The following is a 26,672-nucleotide window of genomic DNA, read 5'->3' on the forward strand; positions in this document are numbered from 1 at the left end:
CTGCGTGGGTTCAAATCCAGCTCCAGACTTCCTGTGCGGAGTTTGTATGTTCTCCCTGTGCTTGCGTGGGTTTCCTCCCACATTCCAAAAACGTGCATTTCAGGTGAATTGGCCGGTCCAAATTGTCCCTAGGTGTGAATGAGCGAGTGAGTTGTCTGTCCCCGTGTGCCCTGCGATTGGCTGGCAACCGGTTCAGGGTGTCGCCTGCCCACTGCCCGATGATTGCTGGGATGGGCTCCAGCACCCCCGCGACCCTACTGCGGATAAGCGGTGCAGCTAATGAGATGAGATGAGACTCAAACTGTAATGACAAATGTTCTGTTCTCAAAACGCAAAAGCACCTGCCTGGATTCACATTATTGTGTTCAATATCTCACCTCGGAATATTTGCTGAAAGTTTAGAGATTCAACACTTAGTCTGCCATGTGAAAGAAAGGGGTTTTTAAACACGGTTGAGATTTGAGCACTTTCTTTTGTGGACTAAAATCAACCACAGGATTCTGGCTTCTATTTATTTTTGAATAAATGAATGAATGGCCTTTCTTGTGTTAGGAAATAAATATAAAATGTATCGTTTATCAAATTGTTCAAATTAGTTATCCGACTCCATTAACCAAACACAACTTACGCCTAACAATGCATGCTCGTTTCTTTTTGTGAAAAGACGGACAAGAGACCGGCATTTCCACACGGGGGCAGATTTATTTTCTTAAATAATAAACTAAGTGAATTCCATTGAATTAGTCGAATTATTGTCGCTCGCGTCTTCGTCGAGGCTTTTCTCTCGATTGTCCCTCTCGTTCTCCGATCTTCTCTCGACCCACGTCTCTCTCCCAAGCTGGCGTGTCGGCTCCTCCCATGGGGCGGGCCAGAGACTCCCCATGTGGGCTCCACCTCGTCTTCTCGATGTCTGAAGAAACTCAAAACAAGACCAAGCGTTTCCACGTCATCAGGGATTTGTTCTCCAAACATCGCCTGCCATCTGCGTCAGAATTCTATTATCAAAATTCCCCGGCCAAAACACTCCGCACTTGGAACGGCGCGACCTGAAGCCCACTCAGTGAATATCTTTTGCATTAAATGTAATTTGTATTTGATCGTATAAAACATGAAATCCTTCACTTGGCATTATTCTTTCAGTACAAGTAAAACAATTTTTGTTTCAAGGTTACATTGATCTTTTAATTTTAAACATTTATATTTCCTGTTTGTTTTTGTTGTTATGTTTTAAACAAATTTAGCATTAGAGTAATGCATAAATTATTGAAAGTAATCAAGTTTGCTACTTGGATTACGCAGCAGGCTACATTTTTCAACAGGTAACTAGTAACTATCGTAATACTTTTTTAAAGTAACCCTCCCTACCCTGAATACTGTGACTGTTCTACCCTGAATTCGACTTGTGTCAAATCATCACATACCTGTCCATCCTCAGCAAATCGCTCCCCTTATAACAGGGGTGTCAAACTCATTTAAGCTCGGGGGCCACACAATAGAACAAACATTCTCTCGGTGGCCGGTTTAGTAGATTAGAGAGAAATAAAACAAGAGAGAAAGAAATAAGAGAAAGATAGGGAGAGAAAGGTAGAGAGGGTGGGAAAAAAAGCGAGAGATACAGAGGGAGAGAGAGAGCGTGAGAAACAAGAGATAAAAACAGAAATAGTGAGAGAGGGGGAAAGAAAGAGAAAGAATGAAATCCAAAGAGAAATAGAAAGAGAGAAAGAGGAGAGAAGGAGAGAAATGGGAAAGACAGAAGGGGTAAGCAAGAGAGAGAAAAAGAGTAAAGGAAAAAATGAAGAGAGAGCAAAAGAAGGTGAAAAGACATAGAAAGAGACAAAAAGGAACAAAGAAAGAGAAAAAGAGACAGAGAGAGTGAAAGAGAGAGAGATAGAGTGAGTGAGAGAAAATGGAGGAAGAGAGGGAGAAAGAAAGAGAGATTAGAGAGAGAGTGATACAAGTGCAGCGTTTGTGAGAGGCATCTGACTTTGGCAACATCAAGTGGACCTATTTCAACCTAAAACTCTCTTTCTCTTGCGCTTTTCTGAGCGTTGTCTCGCGGGCTGGATCCAATCCCCTAGCGGGCCTGATCCTGCCTGCGGGTCGCCTGTTTGACACCTGTGCCTTATAATGTCAGCAATTCCCCTGAAGCGAAATTTAACCCTACGCAGCACCTATTTACTCAAAGCAAGGCTGACTTAAGCAAAAATGAAAAAATAAATACTTGATCAAAAACAGCATTCGCTTGTGTACTGCGACAATTATAGCAATCTATAATGACATCTGCTAACAGTTGTAAAAGATGGACGGAGTCCTCTTTAAACCCAATATGAACTTGTTTATTTACAGAACACGATATAGCGTCTTTGCTAGTTTACAAACATGTCTCCAGATACCACGCGGTCTTCCTGTGTGTCGTAATAACGCGTCTGCGGCGCAGGCACAATCAATTACCGTACATGACATCTCCCCTTTTTTTTTTTCTTTTGAAAGAAACAAATAGCAGCATCTCACAAGGCTGTCTAAAACAAGAATCGGTAGATCTGACATTATCTTACCACAGGGAAGATTATTAACAAAAAATCAAACAATCAACGGTCAATTGCACATTGCTAAATGAAATTGGCATTCAAGTCACTTTTTCGGATTCAAAGCAGTAATTGCAACTACAATCCAATGTGCAAACAATATGTCATTTCAATCATAACATTTGGTCACAACTCACATTTCTGGGACAATGTTTTCTTTTCTTTTTTTCTTTTTTTTTCACAGCATTATCATCCGAACAAGAACAATTAGTCCCCTGTGTGTGTTGTCTCTTCCATTTCTTAACCCCTCTCCCCAAAGGCCATAATGAATTTTAACTCATTCACAGGTCAAGTCTGTTAACAGGTTTACACACCCTTCCAGACCTTGTCACAATCTGTCTTGGTGGAGGTGTGTCGGATGGACATGTAGCCTGGACTGCAGGGACAGTCTCTTCTTGAATAGTAGACTGTAACTGCACTTCATCACTTTCTGTAGGTGATGCTTGAGTGCGGCGTATAGCTGACGATGTCAGGAGATGACGACGATTCCGCCGTAGAACAGCACCGTCTTGGGTGGTGATATTGTAGGATCTACTTGTAGCAGCCTCTCCTGAGACCACAGCTGGTCTAGACCATGACTTTTCTTGATCCAGTCTGGTGTAGACCGTTGCTCCTGGTTGTAGAGCAGGTAGGAGTCTGGCTCCATGACGGCGGTTGAAGTAATGAGCTTGCACTGCTTTCTGCTTGGCGTCGTTCACTTTTACCGTTTTCCTGCTGGGCCATCTGGGCAGGAGATTCTTCTCCAAGGTTGGAACTGTCGTCCTGATCCTCCTTCCCATTAGCAGTTCAGCTGGGCTGTAGCCCGTGGTGGAACATGGAGTGGATCTGTAGATCATCAGGGCTAGCAATGGATCTTTTTGATTCAGGATTTTCTTAGCAACCTGTACTGCTCTTTCGGCATGTCCATTGCCTTGAGGATGATAAGGACTGGATGTTATATGTTCAAAATCCAGCTCCTTTGCAAAGTTCTGAAACTCGGCACTCGCAAATTGTGGACCGTTATCGCTAACTGCCTGGTCGACAACCCCAAATCTAGCGAACACTGTTTTAAGATTCTCAATTATGTGTGAACTAGTGGTTGAGGACAGGTGCAGTATTTCCAGGAATCGAGAGTAGTAATCTGATATTATCAGGTAGTTGTGGTGGTTGTGTTCGCACAGGTCCAATGCAATTCTTTGCCATGGTCTATCAGGTAGTGGTGTAGAGATAAGAGGTTCCTTTTGTTGTTTCCTTCTCATTTCCAAACACACTTGGCATGACATCACTGTGTCCTTTAACTGCTTGGACAGCCCTGGCCACCACACTGATGTTTTGGCTCTCTCTCTACATTTGATCAGGCCTTGGTGCCCCTGGTGTAGCTTCTCCAGAATTTCGGCTCTCATAGAACGTGGCACGACAATCCTGCACCCTCTTAAGACTAGGCCGCCTTCAACGGAGAGCTCTGACTTCACTTTGGTAAACTCCCTCGCACCCAAAGGGACACTACTTATGTGTTCAGGCCACCCTGACCTGATAAGCTTACTGACAAGCTGTAACTCTGTGTCAGTTGCAGTGACGTTTCTAATGTTTTCAAGTCTCTTTGGTGAAGCTGGTATTCCCCCGACTACTGAGGCTACATAGCAGGCTACATCACTGTGTGTATCCACATCCCCTTCACTACATGTCAGTGGGCTGCGTGACAGTGTGTCTGCTACCACAAGAGTTTTACCTGGTGCATACTCGGCCACCGCGCTGAATCTCATGAGCCTCATCAGTAGACGCTGACATCTGAGAGGAACATTTTCCAAGCTCTGATTGTTGATAAGGGGTACCAACGGCTTGTGATCTGTCACTAACCTGAAACGTTCAAGGCCATTTAGGTATCTGTCAAACTTTTCACATGCCCACACACCTGCCAGACACTCCTTTTCTATCTGGGCATAACGTGTTTCTGCATCAGATAGTCGTCTGGAGCAGTATGCCACTGGTTTCCACTGTTCTCCATGAAGTTGTAACAGCACACCCCCCAGGCCAAAACTGCTAGCATCTGCTGACACTGCCGTGGGTTTGGTGACATCATAGTAGGCCAGCACCGGTGCAGTAGTCAGTAATTCCTTTATGTTTTCAAAGGCTGTCTGTTGAGCATGTCCCCACGTCCAGTTATTCTTGTCCTTCAGCAACTCATGGAGCGGCTGCCCCACAGTGGAGAGGTTGGGAATGTACCTGCCAAGGAAAGTCACCATTCCCAGGATTCGCTTTAGCTCAGTGACATTTACTGGAGGTGGCATTTTCCGAATTGCTGCAACCTTCTCAGGATCAGGTCGAATCCCTGACTTGTCGATGAGATGCCCCAGGAACTTTAGTTGGCTTTGCCTAATGGAGCACTTCTCCTTATTCAGTTTAAGTCCAGCTGACTGAATACGATGCATCACTTTGTTGAGACGTCTGTTGTGTTGCTCCATATTGCTCCCGTAGACCAAAATATCGTCCATGAAGACCTCTACACCTTCCAACCCTTGTAGAGTCTCCATCATCTTCCTCTGGAAGATTTCAGGTGCACTAGTAATTCCAAATGGCAAGCGTTTGAAGCTGTACCGACCAAATGGAGTTATAAAGGTTGTGAGCTTGATGCTGTCTGGATGCAGTGGAATTTGCCAAAACCCGCTGGCTGCATCGAGTGATGAAAAAACAGTTGCTCCACTTAGCTTGGCTGTTATCTCATCCACAGTAGGTAGGATGTATCGCTCCCTTTTGACAGATTCATTCAGTCTTTTGAGATCAACACATATGCGAGCTTTGTCTGTGTTCTTCTTTGAGACAGGGACCATAGGTGCACACCACTCAGTAGGTTGTGTCACGGGCTCAATGATGCCATTACTCTCCATTCTCTTTAGCTCTTCTTTTACCTTCTGGAGCATCGGGAGTGGTACCCGGCGTGCAGTATGTACAGCATACGGCTGGGCATTGTCTTTAAGCTGTATTCTCACTGGCTCTGTTTTCAATGTCCCATAGTCTGCGTGTTGCTGAATGTTCAAACTGATTTCGTCTATTCTCCTCACAAGATTCATTTTCACTGACATTGAGCGACTTAAGAGATTATTAGTGATCCCCTCTACTACATAAGCTGTTAGTGGGTATGATTTTCCTTTATAGGTTACTGTGGCCTGGAACCTCCCTAGACAATTTAGCTCTCCACCTGGGCCGTCCAGTGGAATGTCTGGTGGCTCCAACACACATTCTGGAGTGTATGCGTTGTACGTCGCCTCGCTGACTACATTCACATCTGCCCCTGTGTCGATTTTGAATGTTATTGGCTTTTTATTTAGCCGGAGCTCAACTGACCACTGTTCTTTTACATTTTTCACATGTGACACAGCACCCAGGAAGTATGCTGACTGCTCGGGTTGTCCTGACTGTTCTTCCCGCCCACTAATCTCATTCACTTGCTTTTTATTCCTGCACACTCTAGCCCAGTGCCCGGCTTTGTGACAGATATGGCAGGTAGATTTCTTAGCACGGCAGTTTTCATCTTTGTTATGCTGTGTTTTTCCACATTTAAGACATTTTCTCACATTTCCCCATTTTCTGTCTTTCTCCCCACCTTGTGGTTTAGACTTTGGGTATCTGTAGCTCTGCCTTGTAACTTCATGCACCGTCCCTACTGCTTCTCCTTGCATGTTGACGTGCGCAGTAATCTCTTCCGCCTGTCGAACTACTTGCACAGTCTGAGTCAATGTCAGGCCTTCCATCAACTGAAGCTTACGCGACACTTCCTTGTCCAATATTCCAATAACTATCCGGTCTCGGATGTTTTCCTCACGGCTCGTGCCGAAATCACAATGTTCTGATAGTTCATATAAAGCCCTTATGAAGCTTTCTGCCCTCTCCCCGGGCTTCTGGAAACGCTGATGAAAACACGCGCGTTCGTGGATGATATTCCTCCGCGGAACGAAGTAATCATCAAACTTCTTCAGCACAACGTCATAATTATCCTCTTCACCGTCATTAGCAAAAACAAAAGACTTGAACACATTCTCTGCCTCGCTTCCCATTGCGTATATCAAGCAGCTTACTTGAACTTGTCCATCGTCTTTGTTTAGTTTCGTAGCGATTCTGTAGCGCTCGAAACGCTGCCTCCAGTCCGGCCATTCTGACGGTTTCTCGAAAGCAAAGTTCGATGGAGGATTAAACTTGGCCATTATGACTTGTCTCCTTATCTGGATCCTTTCAGACTTCTGACACCATGTAAAAGATGGACGGAGTCCTCTTTAAACCCAATATGAACTTGTTTATTTACAGAACACGATATAGCGTCTTTGCTAGTTTACAAACATGTCTCCAGATACCACGCGGTCTTCCTGTGTGTCGTAATAACGCGTCTGCGGCGCAGGCACAATCAATTACCGTACATGACAACAGTGACCGAGACGATTTGGATTAAAACCTAATTGGGCAATAGGAAATCGGTCAAACAAAACGAATAAAACGGGTTTCCTTTAGATTAATTTCTAATGGGAAAAAACTGTACAATAATTGTTGTAGAGCATATACAATTTGAAAAAAATAAATGTATACATTACGAGGAAAACGTTTAATTTGTCAGGTACACTGATGAGACGGTAAATCGTTTCCTCACATTTTACCATTCTTTTGTTTTGAAAATCACAAAACGGAAGTGGATATAAATCCTAATCCCGTACGTTTTTTATTTTGATTTCTAGTGATTTTTTATCTAGTTGGGGTTTCGGTGCGTATCTGCCGCGACTTTTGCCGTTTCTGTATTTCTTTAAATCTCTGTCGTGCTGTATTGACGTTCCCACTTACACTCATATTTGCATCGTTCTCTTCATTAGCTCCTTAACCTAGCATCATTATCCAGCCTAGTAACGTTGCTTTCCTGAAATCTTGATCGTTGAACTTAATATAGATACATTGTTGTGAAATAGGGACTACCAATGTAAGGATTTTGTTAACTATAAAAAGAAATTTGTTATTGACCAAACGACGAGCGATCTCTTGCTGCAGGGCGAGTCTTGGCTTAAAACATTTCGTTGCTCGGCAACAACATTCGGGCGTCTTGAGCAAATCTCGTAATTACATTAGTGTCGCAAAATCATGCATTGCCTCATTATTGACCAGTGGGTCCGACTACTTCTGCATCTATTTTAAAATTCAAATTTCAAATGTGCTTTTCAACTATACCTACCAACTCTAACGTTCCTCGTTTTTCCTTATCGTAGGGCGCATATGCATCATGTTGGTCCCCATATTCACCCTCAAGCTGAGCCATAAAATCAACCCTCGCATGTTGACAATTGGAAAATTTGACGGTGTTCATCCTTGCCTAACTGGAGCCACCCAAGCTGGAAAGGTGAAAACAATACCTTTAAAATTCCATATGTTTTTTTGAGGGTCTGGGTTTGAAAGATAAAACAAACATCTTTCCTTCAATCTGTCCCCTAACATTTGGTTCTCTCTACAAGGTTTTTATTCACAACCCCCACACGCGTGCTCAAAAACCTCCGTCTCATCGAATGAGCCAAAGCACCCAGGAAATGGATGTCTCTCTTCTCAACATTAACCAGGCAGTCACTTGCGTGACTGCAGGCACTCTAAGCTCAAACACGACTGGTGACACGTTGTTGGTGGGATCTCGGACCAACTTGCTGGCTTATGATGTCCACGATAATACCGATATATTCTACAAAGAGGTAAGGAAAGACATTTGACGCTAATATATGCATCAACTAACTCACAGCCAACGTCACCTGAAATGCACGTTGTCAACCAAATCATTTGTCTGGTAAGGTCTAATTGAAGGGTTGGCAACCCAAAATGTATATGTCTACATTCATTGGAAAACGTTAAGAATATTTGTTATAACACTTCATTTTCCATTATCAAATATTTTTAAATAACAACAGGGAACCACTAGGGAGTGCCAAAGAGTTGCATACGGCCCCAAATTCACTTGTTGCTGACCCCCGGTCTAATGTTATGCAGCAACAGTTTTATACAACTACACAATCATTAAAGTACCAATAAAACTGAACATTGATGTCATTACTTATGCGCACATTTAGATGTGATAACGTTTCAACACAGTGACATGTTTGAAATAATGTTGAAAAGACGGAACAGAACAGGAACAGGGTGCTATCGATAACCTCTCCTTGAGTGATATCTCTTTAAGCAGACTTTTTGGGGGGGTGTTAAATATATGAAACTTCAAGCCATTATGGAATAATACATTCTCACTAAAGGTTCAAGCCACATTTTTTTAACTTTTGGGTGACATTCATCGGCACTAAATAAAATTATTTTACTCTATAAGATAAGGCATCTCTGATGTGCCAAGGTCCAGTTTGTTTTGAAAGGTTTTAAAAATCAGGATACAGATCCTTTAAAATTGTTGTTGATAACTTCAAGCTTGACAAAGAGACTAATGTCTAATTTCGCAAAATTAAAAACCTCTACAATACACCTTTAAGTCAATTAAAGTCATGTTTATTTGTATAGCCCTTCATCACAACAAGTCTCAAAGGGCTGTACAGACAACAGACTATTATTACAGCATTCCCTGATCTAAAACCTACACGAGGGCAAGGAAAAACTCAAAAACCTCAACATGAGGAAAATTAAGAAACCTTGAGAAAGGACCGCACATGAGGTAATCTTTAATCTTTCTTGTGTGTCTGTTTTCTTTCATTGGTGTTTGTGTAGGTTTCTGATGGGGCCAATGCCATTGTCCTGGGGCATTTGGGGGACATCCCGCATCCTCTTGCCATTATCGGAGGGAACTGTGCTTTACAGGGCTTTGATTCTCTGGGCAATGACCTTTTGTGGACTGTAAGATCCTAGAAAAACAGCAACTTTCTATCATTAGTACTGCTTTAAAAAAAAAAAAGAAATATAGTAAAAAAACCATAATGTGATTATTAAAATTATTCATTTTTCTTGGGATTTCTAAGACATTGTTTAATTTATTGTGTGACTTACACTGTCCGTTTTTTTCAAGGTAACAGGAGATAATGTGAGATCACTTGCGCTGTGTGATTTCACCGGGGATGGCAAAAATGAGGTGAGCCCTGTCCAATGTGATACAAAACACAATTCTGTCACAGCGGTAAAAAGTAGTTGAATTATTTATGAATTCACATCAATGAGTAACGTTATGTGATTTGTCACAGCTTTTGGTCGGATCGGAGGATTTTGACATCAGGGTTTTTAAAGAAGAGGAGCTTGTGACTGAGATGACTGAAAATGAGGTAACAGTCTCACATGGTTTGCATTACAAGTTTGTCAATAGTACAAAGAGGATTTTTTCTCTTATACCATTTACAAAAAAGGGTCCAACCTATACAAAATGATTGCTTTTTTTCAGCTGTTTTTTTGCGTCCATATATTGGGCTACACTGGCTATTAACAAGAAAGGCCAAGCAAGAAGAAAGCTCACAAACAAGACAAAAGGCATATCTCAAATATAGTTTAATTTTGTGACAAAGAAACCCCTGTAATAATGTTCCAATCACAAAGCCCTCTAATTTTGTGTAATGACAATATAGGTCATCTCATCTCATTGGCTGCACCGCTTATCCTCAGTAGGGTCGCGGGGGTGCTGGAGCCCATCCCAGCAATCATAGGGCAGTGGGCAGGAGACACCCTGAACTGGTTGCCAGCCAATCGCACGGCACACAGGGACAGACAAGTCTCTCGCTCATTCACACCTAGGGACAATTTGGACCGGCCAATCCACCTGAAATGCATGTATTTGGAATGTGGGAGGAAACCGGAGTGCCCGGAGGAAACCTACGCAAGCACAGGGAAAACATACAAACTCCGCACAGGAAGTCCGGTAGCTGGATTTGAACCCACACAGGAGGTTCCCAAGACCTTAGAACTGTGCCTCACACGCGCTAACCACTGCGCAGCCGTGCTGCCCCAATATAGGTCATTCATTTGTTAATTAGTTAGTTAGTTAGCTAGTTAGTTAGTTAGTTTGTTCAATCGTTCATTCCTTCAATTAAGCTGTAACAAATGCAGTACAAAGCTAAGAATGTTGACAGTCAACCAGTTACAAGCATACAATTATTATGTCGACAATTCTTGTGGATACTCTCATCCATCCAAGTACTTTCCGCCTCAGTGCATTGAATAAATTGCAAAATGGGTGTCACTGGTATGTTCCCTTTCATCGGAGGAAGCTTCATTACGTTCACTGAATAGCTCAGACCAACCAGCTTGAGCCATGTTGCATGTCTTCTTTGAAGATATAGAACAGGCATGTCAAACATAACCTGCCGGCCGGATCCGACCCTTTGGATATTTTAATCCATCTTTCCTTAAGTTTCTGATTATGGCAAATAAGAAATGAGTGTCCAGGTTTTTCTATCAAAAGTTCTGATTTTTAAAATAAATGCAAACCAAATGCTCCTTTCGGGCTACAGAGGGCAGTAAATACGTAAAATCTGACCTCCTGCATGTGGACTGAAAGAGTTAGTTAGAGCAGTGTTTTTCAACCCTTTTTAAACCAAGGTACACTTTTATTTATAAAAAAGTTCGGAGGCACACCGTCCGTCAAAAAAGTTTGAAAATTAAGTTATGTCAAATATTTCACTGTAAAACCTCATAAGAAGATAAACAATAATACTTAAAACAAAAAAGAATGATGTGCCTTATGTTTTTATTTTTTACAGTGCAATCTTACACTGATTTGTTAAACAAATTAAGTTATTAAATGTACCGTGCTACCTCATGAGCAGATAATTAGTATATAAAAATATATAAAAATCTACTGCCACCTACTGATATGGATGAATGTAACAGTTCCTCGTCTGAAAGTAGCAAAAATACCGAATAATGGCCTCATTTTTTGGAAAGATAAAATTGGGCAAATTCCAGCGGCACACGAGACAAGGTCTCACGGCACACTGGTTGAAAAAAACTGAGTTAGAGGGAGTATACTTTCCCAAACATCTGCAACTGGTTGCAGTTGTTTTAGTGGCCTGAGAAATGAAGACGTGCTTTCCTGGAAAGTGTTAGTTATTTCAATACAATTGCTTTACCAACTCACAACTTGATAAAAGCTCACAGTGCTCAAAGGTGTTCAGAGGGTATAGTAATTTACTGAAAAATTACCACTGAAAATTTGAGATGACTGACTTTAGCAAAGTAGAAAACTGTATCCCTTTGCATTAAAACTTTTATTTTATTATTGTCAACATTTTTACGTGTCATTGAAGATTGTAAAGATACGGAATGCACATTATTTCACCTCGTTCTTTTTGTAGACTGTAACAGCGCTGTGTCCCATGCACAGTAGCCGCTTTGGTTACGCCCTGGCAAATGGCACTGTTGGAGTTTATGATGGCAATTCTCGATACTGGAGAATCAAGGTAATTTGATCTAGCATATTTGATAACTTGTTATTAACACAACATTTTAGAAAACACTGGCATTTTTACTTACCATATTGAGTCTTTGCTTCTGCCTGCCATTTGACTCTATACATTCTCCATTTCTTACACTTTGCCCTTTTAAACCTAAATGTTAATTTTTGGATATAGACTCTGCTTTAAGGGTTGTAATTTGTCTTTTCCTTCCTTTGTTTTTCTCAATGCAGTCTAAAAATCATGCCATGAGCATTCACGCCTTTGATTTGAACGCTGATGGCGTTGTCGAGCTCATCACTGGCTATTCCAATGGAAAGGTGAGCATCTCAGCGTTGAATGTCACCGTGCCATTTCTCATCATGCTGTCGTCCACGTTCACATTCTTCCGTCACTCCAGATCGATGCTCGAAGCGACCGCACAGGAGACGTCATTTTCAGAGACAACTTCTCTTCCTCTGTTGCTGGAATCGTAGAAGGAGATTACCGCTTGGATGGGCAAATGCAACTTATTTGCGCTTCTGTCGACGGAGAAGGTGTGCTGAGCAGTGTTGGGCGCTTTACTGAAAAACAGGAATGAGTTAATGTTAGTAGTTAATAAATTTAAACTGTAACTTAATTATCCCTAAGATTCCTGACACCAAAAGTAGCACACTACTCCAAAAGTAACTAGTTACAAATTACCTTTTTTACTCGAATAAAAGCCACCCCTCTAAAAAGGCTTTAAAATAGCTACATAATAAAATAAATTGAAGAAAACGTGTGGAAGCAGTGAAGTTGTAATATTTCTTGGCATGTCCAATCTTGAAGGTTTGCAAATGAACACTTTCCTGAGACACTCCATATCTGTTTTGTCTTTGGACTTCCAACCACTCCAAGATGTTCTTCATTTCTGGGTACTGTCAAAGACATTTTCTTCTCAGAAATAATTTTACAAATAAAATGACCAAAAGGGCAGCACGGCGGCGCAGTGGTTAGCGTGTGTGCGGCAGAGTTCTGAGGTCATGAGATCAAACCTCCTGTGTGGAGTTTGCATGTTGTCCCTGTGCTTGCAATGGGTTTCCTCCGGTCACTCCGGTTTCCTCCCACATTCCAAAAACATGCATGTTAGGTCAATTGGCCGGGTCAAACTGTCCCTAGGTGTGAATGAGCGAGCAGATTGTCTGTCACTGTGTGCCCTGCGACTGGCTGGCAACCAGTTCAGGGTGTCCCGTGCCCACTGCCCGAAGATAGCTGGGATGGGCTCCAGCACCCCCGCAACCCTAATGAGGATAAGCGGTGCAGATAATGGATGGATGGATGGAAAATGACCGAAATTCCTGACACTTTTACCGTAAATTCTGTCCTTACGTTTGCCCGATAGATTCAATTTCTTTGTTGTTCCTGTATTAGCCATGCTCCCCTCCCTACACACTGCCTACATTCGCTACTGGTGACACACAACCAAATATGTGTATATAAGCTGACCCCCTATTTTATTGTATAGTTGCAAATATGGCTTGGATGCAAATATATACGGTAGGGATAATATCTGCAGGAGGAGGATTTTAGCGCTCTCTTAGTTGTTGCTTGAGATGGCATCACCATATCTGTATTCAGTTGTACTTTGTAGGTATATATAAACATGCCCACCTCTTGCTGGTGGAAATGAGGCTTGTATGTGTCATTATCAGTGATGCAGCATTATTCATCAGTCGGAGAACATTGCAATTCATCATCTGTATTAATGAGTAACACAGTAACACTCCTTCGAGTACAGAGAGTTAAGTTTCTCAATTTCATTAGTAATGCTTTACAGTACTCGTGACAGAAAAAGTAATTGCATTCCAGTAACACCTTTCTTTGCACCGCGTTAGTCCAAAGACTGGCGTTGAGTGTGCTTGGATGAATGTGTTCAAGTTTGAAAGCATTGACTGAGGCTTGAAGTGTGTTGGTAATGGGCTTTTGGTCTCTGTGTTGGTAGTTCGCGGTTACCTGCCTGCTGGAAAAGAACTGAAAGGCAATCTCATGGATTCAAGTGCTGAACAGGAGCTTATTCGAGAGCTGAGCCAGCGCAGACAGAATCTACTGCTGGAACTACGCAACTATGAAGAGAATGCGATGGTACCAATTTCACTCAGTGTTGTATATATACAGTGCTACCTCAGCAAGATTTTGGAAATATAAACTGCTTTTAGGGGGAGTGGTTGGGGCGGGTTATTAGTTCACCCAAAAACAGAGTCCCCGGAACTACTTTAAAGAGATTGCTCAAGCGTTTTAACATTCCTAAGATTATCACATGTTTTGTATGTCTTCATCCCACATACTGTTTGTCCCTGTCCTGTGAAAAACCCTTATCTCTGAAATTCTTTTTTTTTCAGTATGAAAAAAATTATGTACAGTAGGTGCACCTAAAAAAAACAATAAAAACGATTCTAATTCCATTTTCACAAACTAAAAGATACACGAGAGTGAGATTTACAGAGGCAGAGTGTTGACACCAGTATCTATCAACTAAGTAAACTTATAATAGTTTTTTTTTAACCATATACAGTACTGGTTAGCAGTCTTTATTTATTTTGCCCAGACAAAAATCTGTTTGACGAAAACGTGTTCCCTTACTAATTGGGAACACTGTTTGGGTCCTTAAATTCAGATTCAGATTCAGATTCAGATTCAGATCTACTTTATTGTCATTCTAGTACACGTGTATACAGAACGAAATGTCGATGGATCTGACTCCCACAGTTTCCCTCAGTGTCCTTCAGTGTACAGATATAAATAAAGCTGTATTGTGTTATTTACCATAGAGCCGATAGTGCAAGAAGAGACGCTAACCAGATGTGCAAGATGGGCAGTCAGGTTAACAAGTCAGGTACACAGTACCATTGTATTGTAAACAATAACACTGTAAGTAATAACACTGTAAGTAACAATAGTGCAGAGATCAAATGTGCAAGGAGTGGCAAGCTATAAAAAAAACTGCCACTAGTGCAAAAGTCAAATTAGCAGCCGTTTAGATTTAAGTTAACTATATGTTAGATTGACCATTTAACAGTCTAATGGCCAGGGGGACTAGACTATTGCGGAGCCTGGTGGTCCTGCACCGCACACTGCAGTACCTCTTCCCAGAGGCTAGCAGAGTGAATAGTCCATGATGGGGGTGAGAGGGGTCCCCGGTAATGTTCTTAGCATGGGATAAGCAGCGCTTCTGGCCAATGTCCTGAATGGAGGGAAGTGTAGTCCCGATTATTTTCTCCGCTGTCCTCGTTACCCTCCTCACACTACCCCAGTCGGTAAAGACAAACATATGACTGTTAATTGTCTTGTGTTTAATATATTCACCATCTGTTTTGTGTTTTTAGGGTGTGTCAAACAGCACAAGTGGAATTCCAGCAAACACTCAGCTCCAAACCGCTCTCACGGTCCGTGCTGCAAGTGAGGTCCAAAAAGCCCATGTTGAACTAAGCATTACAACACCAAATGGTAACATTGACTAACACTAGCTAGGAATTGAAACCTGAATATTCTTTATCTGAAACCTTAATGTTTCTTTTTCAGAAACTATAATTCGCGCAGTGCTCATCTTTGCAGAAGGAATTTTTGAGGGTGAGAGCTACGTTGTTCACCCAAGTGTCCAGAACCTCTCAGGTTGCATCCGCGTGCCCATCGTCCCACCAAAAGACATACCAGTAGATCTTCACATTAAAGCATTTGTCGGTGGGAAATCCAGGTAGGCTGTAGTTTGTTCGTTTGTGGCTATCAAGCACAAAAACAACACCCATCCATCCATCCATCCATTGTCTCCACCGCTTGTCCTTAGTAGGGTTGCGGGGGTGTTAGAGCACATCCCAGCTATTTTAAGGGTATACTCACTGTAAAACGTGGACCTTGAGTGCCACGTCCAATTTCGTTGTCACAATATATTCAACCCATGTTGTAACAATAACAATAAAGGTATATTCTAATTCTAAAGGGACACATTAAACACTGATTAAATAACAAAAGAAAACAACATCACAATACAATAACATGCATTAAAATGTGCCTAAAGGGAGCAAGTAGGCAGTATCTCTTTTAGGTGCCTACCATTATTTTTTTTTTATTAAGATGCAAAAGAAGAAAACAAATTAAAAATAAAAGAAATTACATTTAAAATCTAAAATTGTAAAAAAAAACTCCTGATGTATGATGTTCTTTAGCATACAGACGCTCTCCTATGTACAACCATTTGAGTCACAAAAAGTGTTAGCTTCAAACATTTTTTTCAGAATGTCAAAAAAATATGCGGACATTGCTGTAAGTTCGATTTTGTATTGTATGCACGTTTTTCCGAGTAGAGGACAGTACTGTAGTGCTTCTTTCCGCCGCTACCGGTGTGTGGCGCTGTGAGAGCTCACCCAGCATCCACCCCGAAGAAGAAATTCGCTTCCTCTTCCTAGTTCGTGTCTAAACATTCTGTACTGTATCTCCAGAAGAACTTTTTTATTGTTTAATATCTCGTGTATCCATTCAATATGGTTGGTGTGAAGTGTAAAGAAGAGGCGAGCGGTTTCCTTTGAAATTAAAGTGGAATAAGAAAGCTTGATGCGGTTGAGCAAATGGTTGGATTGCTTTTTTTCTGCCACTTTTTATCACGGAGAAGGACCTCTTGAAGTGCATCTTCCAAAAGTAAGTTAAACTTAACTTTATTTATCTTTATAGAGCATATTATTTTATGAAATGTTTCTTTTTTTAGTACAAACAATAACGGTTACTTATACAAGCCTTAAACATACTTATATAAACCTTAAACATACAAAATATGGCACTGAAGCGCCTTACAAACAAATTCAACTTAGGAACGATTGTCCGGAACTTATCTCGTTCATAAGTAGGGCAGCGTCTGTATTTATCTAAATATGTATAGTACATAATTTTTTTCAATTTATATAAATTAGGGACATTTTTAAAGTCATAATCATGCCTTTAAGAAATAGTTTTTCAGTTGGTACAATAGCTCTACAATGTTGTGCAAGAATCTTGGATCTTGAATTTATGGATTCACCTGAGACGATGAGTGTCTGCACTGTAGCGAAACAACTGTTGAATATCTGTTAGGGGTTGATGCTTACTTGTTTTATAAAGTAATAATAGAGGTTTAAGTTTCACATATTGGATTTTATAAACATCATTTTGTGTGTTCTTGATACCAAGCGTGATGTACAATCCTGATAGCTTTCTTCTGTAGTCGAGTAAGCGATCCGATATTGCTCTTATATGCATTCTCCCAAATAAGGCAACATTATCAAATATATTTCTGCATCTACTGATCACTGCAAATACGCCATATAACATTTTTTTATTAAGATCATTGAGGAAAAAAAAAGACCAATCTTGTCTTGCCCATTTTTGTCATGATTAGTGATAAGCATCACTTGTGCCCACTCATTTGGGGCCAGCCGCTGCGGGCTACCTGTCCCTTTTTAAGCCCAGTCCTGTCACTCTCCGGTGGTCAGTCCGTCAGCGAACCTCTCTTGTTACAAGGCAAGCATTTTCGACCCTGACTCCCGCCTGTCCCGTTTTTGCACCCGTTTTTTTCCACGCGTCCGTTCCTGATCCACTTCCGTATTCGGATCACGATCCGATTGCGTGAGCGGCTTGCTTCCCGCGTCCAGTGAGCACCGGATCGCGGGCGCTGCCCTTCCTCTTTCTATCATTAAACTTATGGTTAATGCTACGCATTTGGGTCCTGATTCCGTTGTGGTCGTGACAATTTTGGCTTCATTTTGGATCCTCGCTGTCATTGGTGGCAGACGACAACATTATCGCTGTTTGATAATATTGTCGCGGTACACTCGCAAATGTTATCCTCCATCAAGCATTTCTTTTTTGCACGTATTGTTTACACAAATTGTTTGTTTTTACTCTACATAGTTTGTCTTGGTTTGAGTAAATAGGTGCTGCGTTGTGTTTGTAAGGTCTATTATCTCTTAATAAGGGGAATGGCAATCGTTAATAGGGGGAGAGATTGGCTGAGGTCGACAGGTATGCAGTAAGTTTGTTTGAAAAATTTGTTCTATGTTTTTCCTCATTCTCACTTTATATCTTACAATAAAAATCTCAAGATATGTTAATTTGTGTTCCCATTCAGCACCCAGTTTCACGTGTTTGAAATCACTCGACAGCTACCCCGTTTCTCCATGTACGACGTTGCAGTGGACCCCTCAGCTGCCGCCCCCACCGGACGAGTCACTTTTACCATCAATGACAGGCCGCAGCGGGTACGTCGAATTGTAATTTTCAGACATTGCTGTTTGTTTCAAGTGTGTATTTTTGCAAAAGGTGGCAATGTGGCTCAACCAGAACTTCCTGCTGCCCGAGGGAATAGAAAGTCCGGATGTTAGTTTTAGTTCACTGCGGGGAAAGGGACTGCTGTCCATCAGTATGGCTTCTAATGGACAGGTAAGCAGAATATGGAAAGGTTAATTTTTCTAAAATATACTGTACTGTATTTATTTGTGTATGACACACACTCGTCAATAAGGCCCACTCCTAATTTTTGTTTAAAAAATATTATAACATGTTATGTTCTCACTTTTTATTCAGCTCTAACGAAGCACTGTAAGTGTCAAACCTTATTGAATACGTCCGGCTATGTTTCAATATTTTATTGATGCATAAAATATGAACCAACATAAAATTTACAATGCATTCCTTTAATGTCCTTTAAAGTCCAATTCATCATCAGATATTCCAAAAAGTTGTTTCCCTCCTCATGCTTTTTGCGTTCATTTATATCTTTCTGTTTTCTACTTTCCGTTACATTTATCCCTGGTACTGTAAATAAAAATAGTGTAATAATGAGATAAAATCGAATGCCTTTTTGTATGTCATCTATATCACTAGTGGTCGACTGCAGCTGCGAGCTACTATTTGTTACTAATTAGTGCAAAGGGCACCCAGTTCAATATGCGTTTCTAAAATAACAGCTTATTGTGTTATTACTACGTTACCACCTGGTTAATTATTGATTGAGGGTTAAAAAAGACTCAGTACACCACCCCAAAATTTTTTTTAATAGAAAATCACAATGACCCAGATCTGGTGAGCTATTTTTAGAACAAGTCCACAGGCACCTGGGCTAACCTCAGGGGGCAACCTGGTTGGAGACCCCTGGTCTAGTTGTTTGGATTTGGCGCTTTCACGGCCGTGACCCGGGTTCGATTCCCATTGCATCCAATGTTTTGCGATTGTGGTCAGTGATATTTTCGTCTGATGAATAATTACACATATATGGTTATACAAGCAAAATGGCCCAGCAATTCTGGTCCGATGGAATATGGGATTGGGCTCCTCGGAGTCGTTGGTGGTCAGGTGCTGCAGTACCCAATTTGGATGGCAGAGGGCTTTAGAGACCCTACGAAAGCAGACGACACAAAAGCGGAATCATTAATTTCGTCGGTATTTATTGGGGGTGCCTTGACAGGAAACATAGCTTAAGACACTTGCAGAGGCCTAAAGTACAACCGTGTAAATTATCACGAAAATCGGTTCAGCTGTTTTAGAGCCTGTAACTCGAATGCAAACACACACACACACAAATCGGGATTTATAAAGTAATTTAGATAAGATTAGATACTACCGTGTATAACTCACACCCAAATTTAGCGTATTTTTTAGGTAAAAAAAAGGGAGTCATACATGTACACGAGTAAATACTGTTTGAATAATAGGCAAATAAAAACATGACATTTAAATCATGAAAATTTTAAATTTTTCCCATGATTCAAATCTATGATTTTTTTCCTGCAGATCACTCTTCAAACAGATGATATCGACCTGGCAGGAGATCTTATTCAATCACTGTCCTCTTTCCTGGCATTAGAGGAACTACCTGCAGAAGCAGATTTTCCAACATATTTTGAGGAGCTCCAGACAATACTCACTGAGGTTTGTGTGTGAATAATTCATGTAAGGGTCTACAAACTACGGCTAGGGTCCATTCGCGGCCAGGACTGCGACTGAAGACTATTTTAATAGTTGACAAGTCACCAACTATTGAAACGTAATTGTTTTTTTTTTTCTTCTTAAATTTAGAATAAAGTTGATTCAATTATGTGGCAAAGTGAAAAAGTAATCTTTTTTTGAACATACTGCATAGTTGTACAAAAATTAAATTAAAATGACCTTTTTCAAACCAATTAGGCACAATGCTCAGTCAGTAGGGACACAAATCCATAGATAAACCACTGACTTTTGTCATTTTGAACGTTCTGTTTTTATGACTGAGTGCATTTAATTTCAAAAAAGTTTGTCAGGGACAGTCTGGTATAACACCCGACCTCTCTTTTTTAGCTAAATAAAAGCATTTAAAATTTACAATGCATGCCATCAAAACCATATTGGCTTGAAAGTTACTTGTTATGTCAGTTATGTTACCTATTATTTACCATTAGTGGTAAGATCTTAAGCCCGAGCCCAAAATTCGGGTCAGGTCGGGCCTAAAATGTCACTCATTACGTTTGGGTTTGGGTCAGGCTTCTCTCTCAATGACTTTTTTAGATGCATGCCATCAAAACCGTATTGGCTTGAAAGTTACTTGTTATGTCAGTTATGTTACCTATTATTTACCATTAGTGGTAAGATCTTAAGCCCGAGCCCAAAATTCAGGTCAGGTTGGGCCTAAAATGTCAATCATTACGTTTGAGTTTGGGTCAGGCTTCTCTCTCAATGACTTTTTTAGATGCATGCTATCAAAACCGTATTGGCTTGAAAGTTACTTGTTATGTCAGTAATGTTACCTATTATTTGCCGTTAGCGGTAAGATCATAAGTCCGAGCCTGAAATTCAGGTCAGGTTGGGCCTAAAATGTCAATCATTACGCTTGGGTTTGGGACAGGCCTCTCTCTCTCGGTTACTTTTTTAAAGTTCTTATTATCCATCCAGGCTTATTTTTTAAGCCCGATCTTACCTATATTCACCATATGCAGGCTAAAATATTCCCCAAAATGAGTTTTGTTACACGTACCGGTACTTGATGTTGATGCCAGTATTTCTGTATGTTACCGCTCGAGACAGACGCTCTTGCGCATCAGTGTTTCTCAGACGATATTCTAATCATGAATGATGCCTCACTCTGTTAGAAAAATATGTATGGCATTAGTCTAGACTATTTCTATTATAATTTTTTGTATACAACATTGCAGCTCTATTCTCAGCCTGTTGTTCACTTTTAAGAAGCCCTCAGGGACAGGCCCTTTTGTTATTTCGACACCCAAATTCCCCATTATACAAGTTTATGAATGTTGGTTGTAGTCTGTTCAAGTTGATTTCTCAACATTTGATTCTCAAAAGGAAAAAGACACGGCCTCTGCCCTCACAGATAGAAAGTGAACTAGCACAATACTGTATTTCATTTCACTAACTCCCATTGATTACTTGCTCGTCAGAAATTGATGAATTCTAAAGTGTATGTAGCCGAAAGTGCTCTTCTTTGTTGATATCATATAATGGAATTTGTCTACTAGGTGGATGAGTTCCATGCAGTCCATCAGAAATTAACTGCAGAAATGGCCGACCACTCCAACTTTATCAAAAGCATGCTGGTGCAAGCAGAGGATGCTCGCTTGATGGGTGACATGTGAGTTTTAAATATTCTCAAACAAATTAGCCTTCTATGTACACATTGTGCAGTACATCACATTGTTTTCTTTTCTACCTTCTGTTTAAAGTTTGAACGAGATGTATCATTGCTAAAGCGGCTTTCTGTTACTTCAAGTCAAGTTATACGTACTCATGAAAAGAGCCATATATGGCTCCCGAGCCATAGGTCCCCTGCCCTTGACCTAGATCATTTCACAATACTTCGAAAACTAAGTCAATAATGTGAATAAAGTGTCAATTGTCTCTAACTGGCTCCGTTTACGGGTTTGTGTTCAGGTACAGTAACCAGTTAACATTTTTGGTTGCAGCTTGTTACTCTCTTTAGGGTGAGCTTTTTTTCATGATTTTATGTAATTTGGTGGTGTTGCCACAATAGTAGACTACAACACAAATGACACCAGGCATTGTCCTTTTCATTGGTGGAAGAGTGAAGTATCAATCCCAAGACAATAGTACTGATCTGTTCCAAGTACTTTCTTATTATCGATTAAATCAATATTTGGATCGATCATCCACCCCTAGTCGGTGTACACTGACAATACATTGCAGCTATGGGTTGACTGGGATTCGTTTTAGTTCTAATATCTAAGGGAAAGATCCTGCTGAGCATCATCAAGGCAGATAGTTAAAATTATTTTGCAACTTCCGAATTCCTATTTTTACTCTGATTTTGTCGCTTTTTGTCTTTGGCAGGACTTCTATGAAAAAGCGTTACAGAGATCTATATGATCTAAACAGAGATCTCCTCAGCGAGTACAAAATTCGCTCCAATAATCACAATGCTCTGCTGGCCTGCCTCAAGTCTGTAAATCAGGCTATCCAGCGAGCGGGTCGACTCCGAGGTAGGATGCTTTGTATCTGCGAGTATAGCCCTCAATAAAATTGCAGACATGTACATAATCCAACTAAAGGACATTTTTCTCTTATTTTTGCCACCATTGGTTTTTTCAGTTGGTAAACCCAAGAACCAGGTGATCTCAGCGTGTCGGGACGCCATCAAAAGCAATAACATCAGCGCACTCTTCAGGGTCATGAAAGCCGGCGTGGCCGCCTCCTGAAAACCGCAGATGCCAACCCTCGTCTCGACTTTCTTCAGGACATCAAAAAGAAAAGAAATGATTGCAGCGTCGACCGGCTCGACAATTCCGAACAATCAAACAGCTGTGATACTTGAAATGTGTTAGAGTGGATACCGGAACGCTGTCCATGTCCGCCAAGTGCTGTGTCTAGCTAGCGTAGCTGCCTGGAAACCGAGAGTAGTGTGTGGAAATATCGTGTCAGATCTTTCAGTTTGCAAGGAACGACAGACCAATTAATTGGGAAAATTATAAGGTTATAATGCAATAGACACTCAAAATAAGGATAGAAGACATTATGGATTTTGAACTTGCTGGGAGAACAGGAGAATACCTGACCCTGAGAGCTATACCTCAGTAGACACTGTAATTAAGAAGAGAAGACATCAATGGATTTGAAACTTGCAAGGGAAAGAGGAGAAGACCCAACCCTCAGATCAGAAATTCCAACCTGGCCTAAGAAGTCCTCCCTCGAGTACTTTCTTCTTTTTTGTTTAAATCTCATAGGTTACAAAAAGCAAATACTCCCTAAAGGGTTTAGAAAACAAAGAACAGCAACATGAGAGAGAGAGAGCGAGAGAGAGAGAGAGAGAGAGAATAAAATGAGTGCAAGAGAAGGAAAGGGAGGGAAAGGGAGAGAGAGAATAAAATAAGCGCAAGAGAAGGAAAGGGAGGGAAAGGGAGAGAGAGAGAGAGAGAGAGAATAAAATGAGTGCAAGAGAAGGAAAGGGAGGGAAAGGGAGAGAGAGAATAAAATGAGCGCAAGAGAAGGAAAGGGAGGGAAAGGGAGAGAGAATAAAATGAGTGCAAGAGAAGGAAAGGGAGGGAAAGGGAGAGAGAGAGAGAGAGAGAGAGAGAGAGAATAAAATGAGTGCAAGAGAAGGAAAGGGAGGGAAAGGGAGAGAGAGAGAGAGAATAAATGAGTGCAAGAGAAGGAAAGGGAGGGAAAGAGGGAGAGAGAGAGAGAGAGAATAAAATGAGTGCAAGAGAAGGAAAGGGAGGGAAAGAGAGAGAGAGAGAATAAAATGAGTGCAAGAGAAGGAAAGGGAGAGAGAGAGAGAGAATAAAATGAGTGCAAGAGAAGGAAAGGGAGAGAGATAGAGAGAGAGAGAGAATAAAATGAGTGCAAGAGAAGGAAAGGGAGGGAAAGAGGGAGAGAAAGAGAGAATAAAATGAGTGCAAGAGAAGGAAAGGGAGGGAAAGAGAGAGAGAGAATAAAATGAGTGCAAGAGAAGGAAAGGGAGGGAAAGAGAGAGAGAGAATAAAATGAGTGCAAGAGAAGGAAAGGGAGGGAAAGAGAGAGAGAATAAAATGAGTGCAAGAGAAGGAAAGGGAGGGAAAGAGAGAAAAAGAAAGATTAATAAAGGATGGAAGAAAGGGATTGGAGAAAAAAAGAGAAAGGAAAGTAAAACAAGAAAGATGATAGAGTGGGAGAAAGACATACAGCCACAGTGGTGCTTTGGGAGTGACGCCTGGTTTCTGCAATATCCAGTGATCATATTTAAAACTGCAGGTCATTGTTTGACGTTAATTGGCCCATTTTTCCCTTGTACTTCTCTCACTAATGTCTCGCAGGCCACATCAAATAATGTGGTGGCCTACATTTGGCCCGCAGATCATGAGTTTGACACGTGATGCAAGCAGGGCGTAATGGTCGAAACAACGAACGAGCATCCTATGAAATCTCGTTTGCGGGTGTCCTAAATTCAAAACAGAATCGACTTATCAGGAGTGCACCTCATCTTTAATGGGTTTTAAGAGTCTCCGTTGAATCTAGTGAGGAATGTACTCCATTGATGCCGTTTTTCTTTGTTGACCAAAAAAAAAAAAAACAGTTTTAATGATGTGTTCAGGGACAATGCGAACCTTTCAGAGCCATGGTGTAGATGTGTATATTTTTAGCCAAACGAAAAGACTTATGACTTACTTTTCTAATTGATACATTTCATATTGTCATTTTGTGAAGATTAAATGAAGCAATGTTTTAAATATTGTGCAGACATTCCATAATTTTGGCGGGGCATTGCAAGAAATATGGCCCTCTCAGCGTTTTCCCCAACTGCTGGGTGGCTTTGGACCGAGGGATCTCTAAGTATGAATGATTATGTCTGACAATATTTTTATGGTCCGGCCCACTAGGGTTGTAGGGGAACCATTTCCTGAGGTGTGTCATGGGCAAGTACAGCCTGGTGACACCCATCCCTCTCCAGGCCAACATATGTTTCCACCCAGTCTCAAACCGGGTACTTTTTTGCGTTTTGGGCGAATGTGCTAACTTCTGCACTACAGAAACATAATCATGGTTTACGGATCCCTCAACCAACCCGTGTCGATAGGGCAACACTTCCTGTGAGTGTCTTGGGTATTTACAGCCTGATGGTGCCCATCCCTCACCAAGCTATATTTTTGGGCAGTGGTTTGCTCCACACAAGAAATTGATAATCCTGGTTTCTATGAAAACCATTTGCAAGAGAAGTCTCCTAAACTGACTTAGATATAGCACCTTCATCATCTGTTTGCCGTTTTTTTTTTGGTGTAAAGAATTCTCATCTTCAGAGATACCAAATCCTAAATCACTAGGGAAAATCTCTTTCATTAAAATGTTTTTTTATCACAAGCCCTCAGTATTCTGATTTATTTGTTTTGTTTTGGTTATAAAAACCTCAAACTGGTCACTCCAGCCCTTGATTCAACCTGGCTCATTTTGTGACACAGATGTTGGAAATTAAATATCAAAATGTACCGTTTACCAAATTGTTCGAATTGGTTATCTGACTCCATTAACCAAACACAATCTACATTCACCCAACAATTTATGCGCGCTCGTTTCTTGAGGGAAAAATGAACAGGAAAGCCAACATTTCCACACGGGGCAGATTTATTTTCCCTAACAATTTAACTGAGTGTACTCCATCTAAAACGGCCGAATTAGTGACGTTGGTGTTTGTGGGAAGCCTTCTTCTGGAGTCCTTTAGCTTTCTCCTATTGGCCATCTTCTCATCTTCTGCATAATGGTGTGCCGGCTCCTCCCATGGGCGTGCCAAGGAAGCCCCCTGGGTTTCACCATCTCGTAGACGAGCGTGCCGATGTCTGGGTACTCAAAACAACCCCCGCGTCAACAACGTCTGGATGTGCTGATTATCTTATCAGCAGTACGTTCCGTTCTGTAAACAACATCCTCTACCAGCCTGCCCTGACCTTTCACTGCTCATTGAATAAAGGCACAGTCAGTAAATATTTATTCCAATAAATGTAATTTGTAGTCAATCGTATAAAATCCTTTATCGTCAAGGGTAAGGGGAGAACATGCAAACGCCACACAAGGAGGAAGGCATTCAGAATTGACTTCTCAACTGTGAGGCAGACGTGCAAAAAGCAACACACACTGGTCACTATGGTAAGGTTTAACGCGAAATGTCACGACGATCGGTGTGCCAGGTAATTAAAAATACAAACACATCAAATGAACCAACCCCGTGAAGAGCATGTCGTTGTTAAGTGGTCTCAGTGTCGTGTTCTTGACTTGCATCCATGAATGCATCCTTCAACTATGTTGCCAAAAGTTTTTACACAGCAGCAAGTTCGTTTAACATGACGTAGTTAACATTCTCCATACTGATTGGCTACAAGTGCAAATGATTAATTGGTTTGATCTTTCTCTGTATCTTCATGAATCTTTGTTTCCAATGTGAGTGTTGCATTACCTGACAGGTAACTGTGCCAATTGGTGGGAAGAACACTGATTTTAATTCATGCGTACTACCTCAAAGCCCCGGTTCAAATTCAGTCTAAAACGTAGTAGTTGAAGGATTTTATACATTTTACTATAAAGGATTTTATACGATTAAATACAAGTTACATTTATTGAGTGCAATGAAGGTTTTCACCGAGTAGGCTAAAGTTCAATGACAGGTCACGCTGATCCGAATGCGGAATGTTTTGTCTAGTTCTGATGATAACAGGACTCATACGCAGGACGGCAGGCATTGTTTTGATAAACGCTCTGCTGTTATGAGTTT

The 26,672-nt window shown here is 41.1% G+C and overlaps 1 protein-coding gene across 2 annotated transcripts; it reads left to right on the forward strand.

Annotated features, from left to right (window-relative positions):
- The first annotated feature begins 7,229 nt into the window (after window positions 1-7,229).
- bbs2 (Bardet-Biedl syndrome 2) lies at window positions 7,230-23,213 on the forward strand. Of its 2 annotated transcripts, none has more exons than XM_088339245.1 (18): window positions 7,230-7,311; window positions 7,805-7,935; window positions 8,048-8,275; window positions 9,288-9,413; window positions 9,583-9,645; window positions 9,755-9,832; window positions 11,855-11,959; window positions 12,187-12,273; window positions 12,354-12,489; window positions 13,917-14,056; window positions 15,298-15,418; window positions 15,494-15,665; window positions 18,066-18,195; window positions 18,257-18,376; window positions 19,727-19,864; window positions 21,442-21,554; window positions 22,271-22,419; window positions 22,529-23,213. In XM_088339245.1, the coding sequence occupies exons 2-18, from the start codon at window positions 7,819-7,821 to the stop codon at window positions 22,633-22,635; spliced, it is 2,130 nt and encodes a 709-aa protein (XP_088195371.1). In that variant the 5' UTR covers window positions 7,230-7,311; window positions 7,805-7,818; the 3' UTR covers window positions 22,636-23,213. The 2 variants fall into 2 exon arrangements, with proteins under 2 accessions (XP_088195371.1, XP_088195373.1); XM_088339247.1 differs by having other exon boundaries at window positions 7,233-7,260.
- Window positions 23,214-26,672: the final 3,459 nt, after the last annotated feature.

This window comes from Urocampus carinirostris, chromosome 7 (assembly GCF_059441175.1).
Source record: "Urocampus carinirostris isolate Australia breed hairy pipefish chromosome 7, RoL_Ucar_1.0, whole genome shotgun sequence".
In the NCBI taxonomy this organism is placed as follows: domain Eukaryota; kingdom Metazoa; phylum Chordata; class Actinopteri; order Syngnathiformes; family Syngnathidae; genus Urocampus; species Urocampus carinirostris.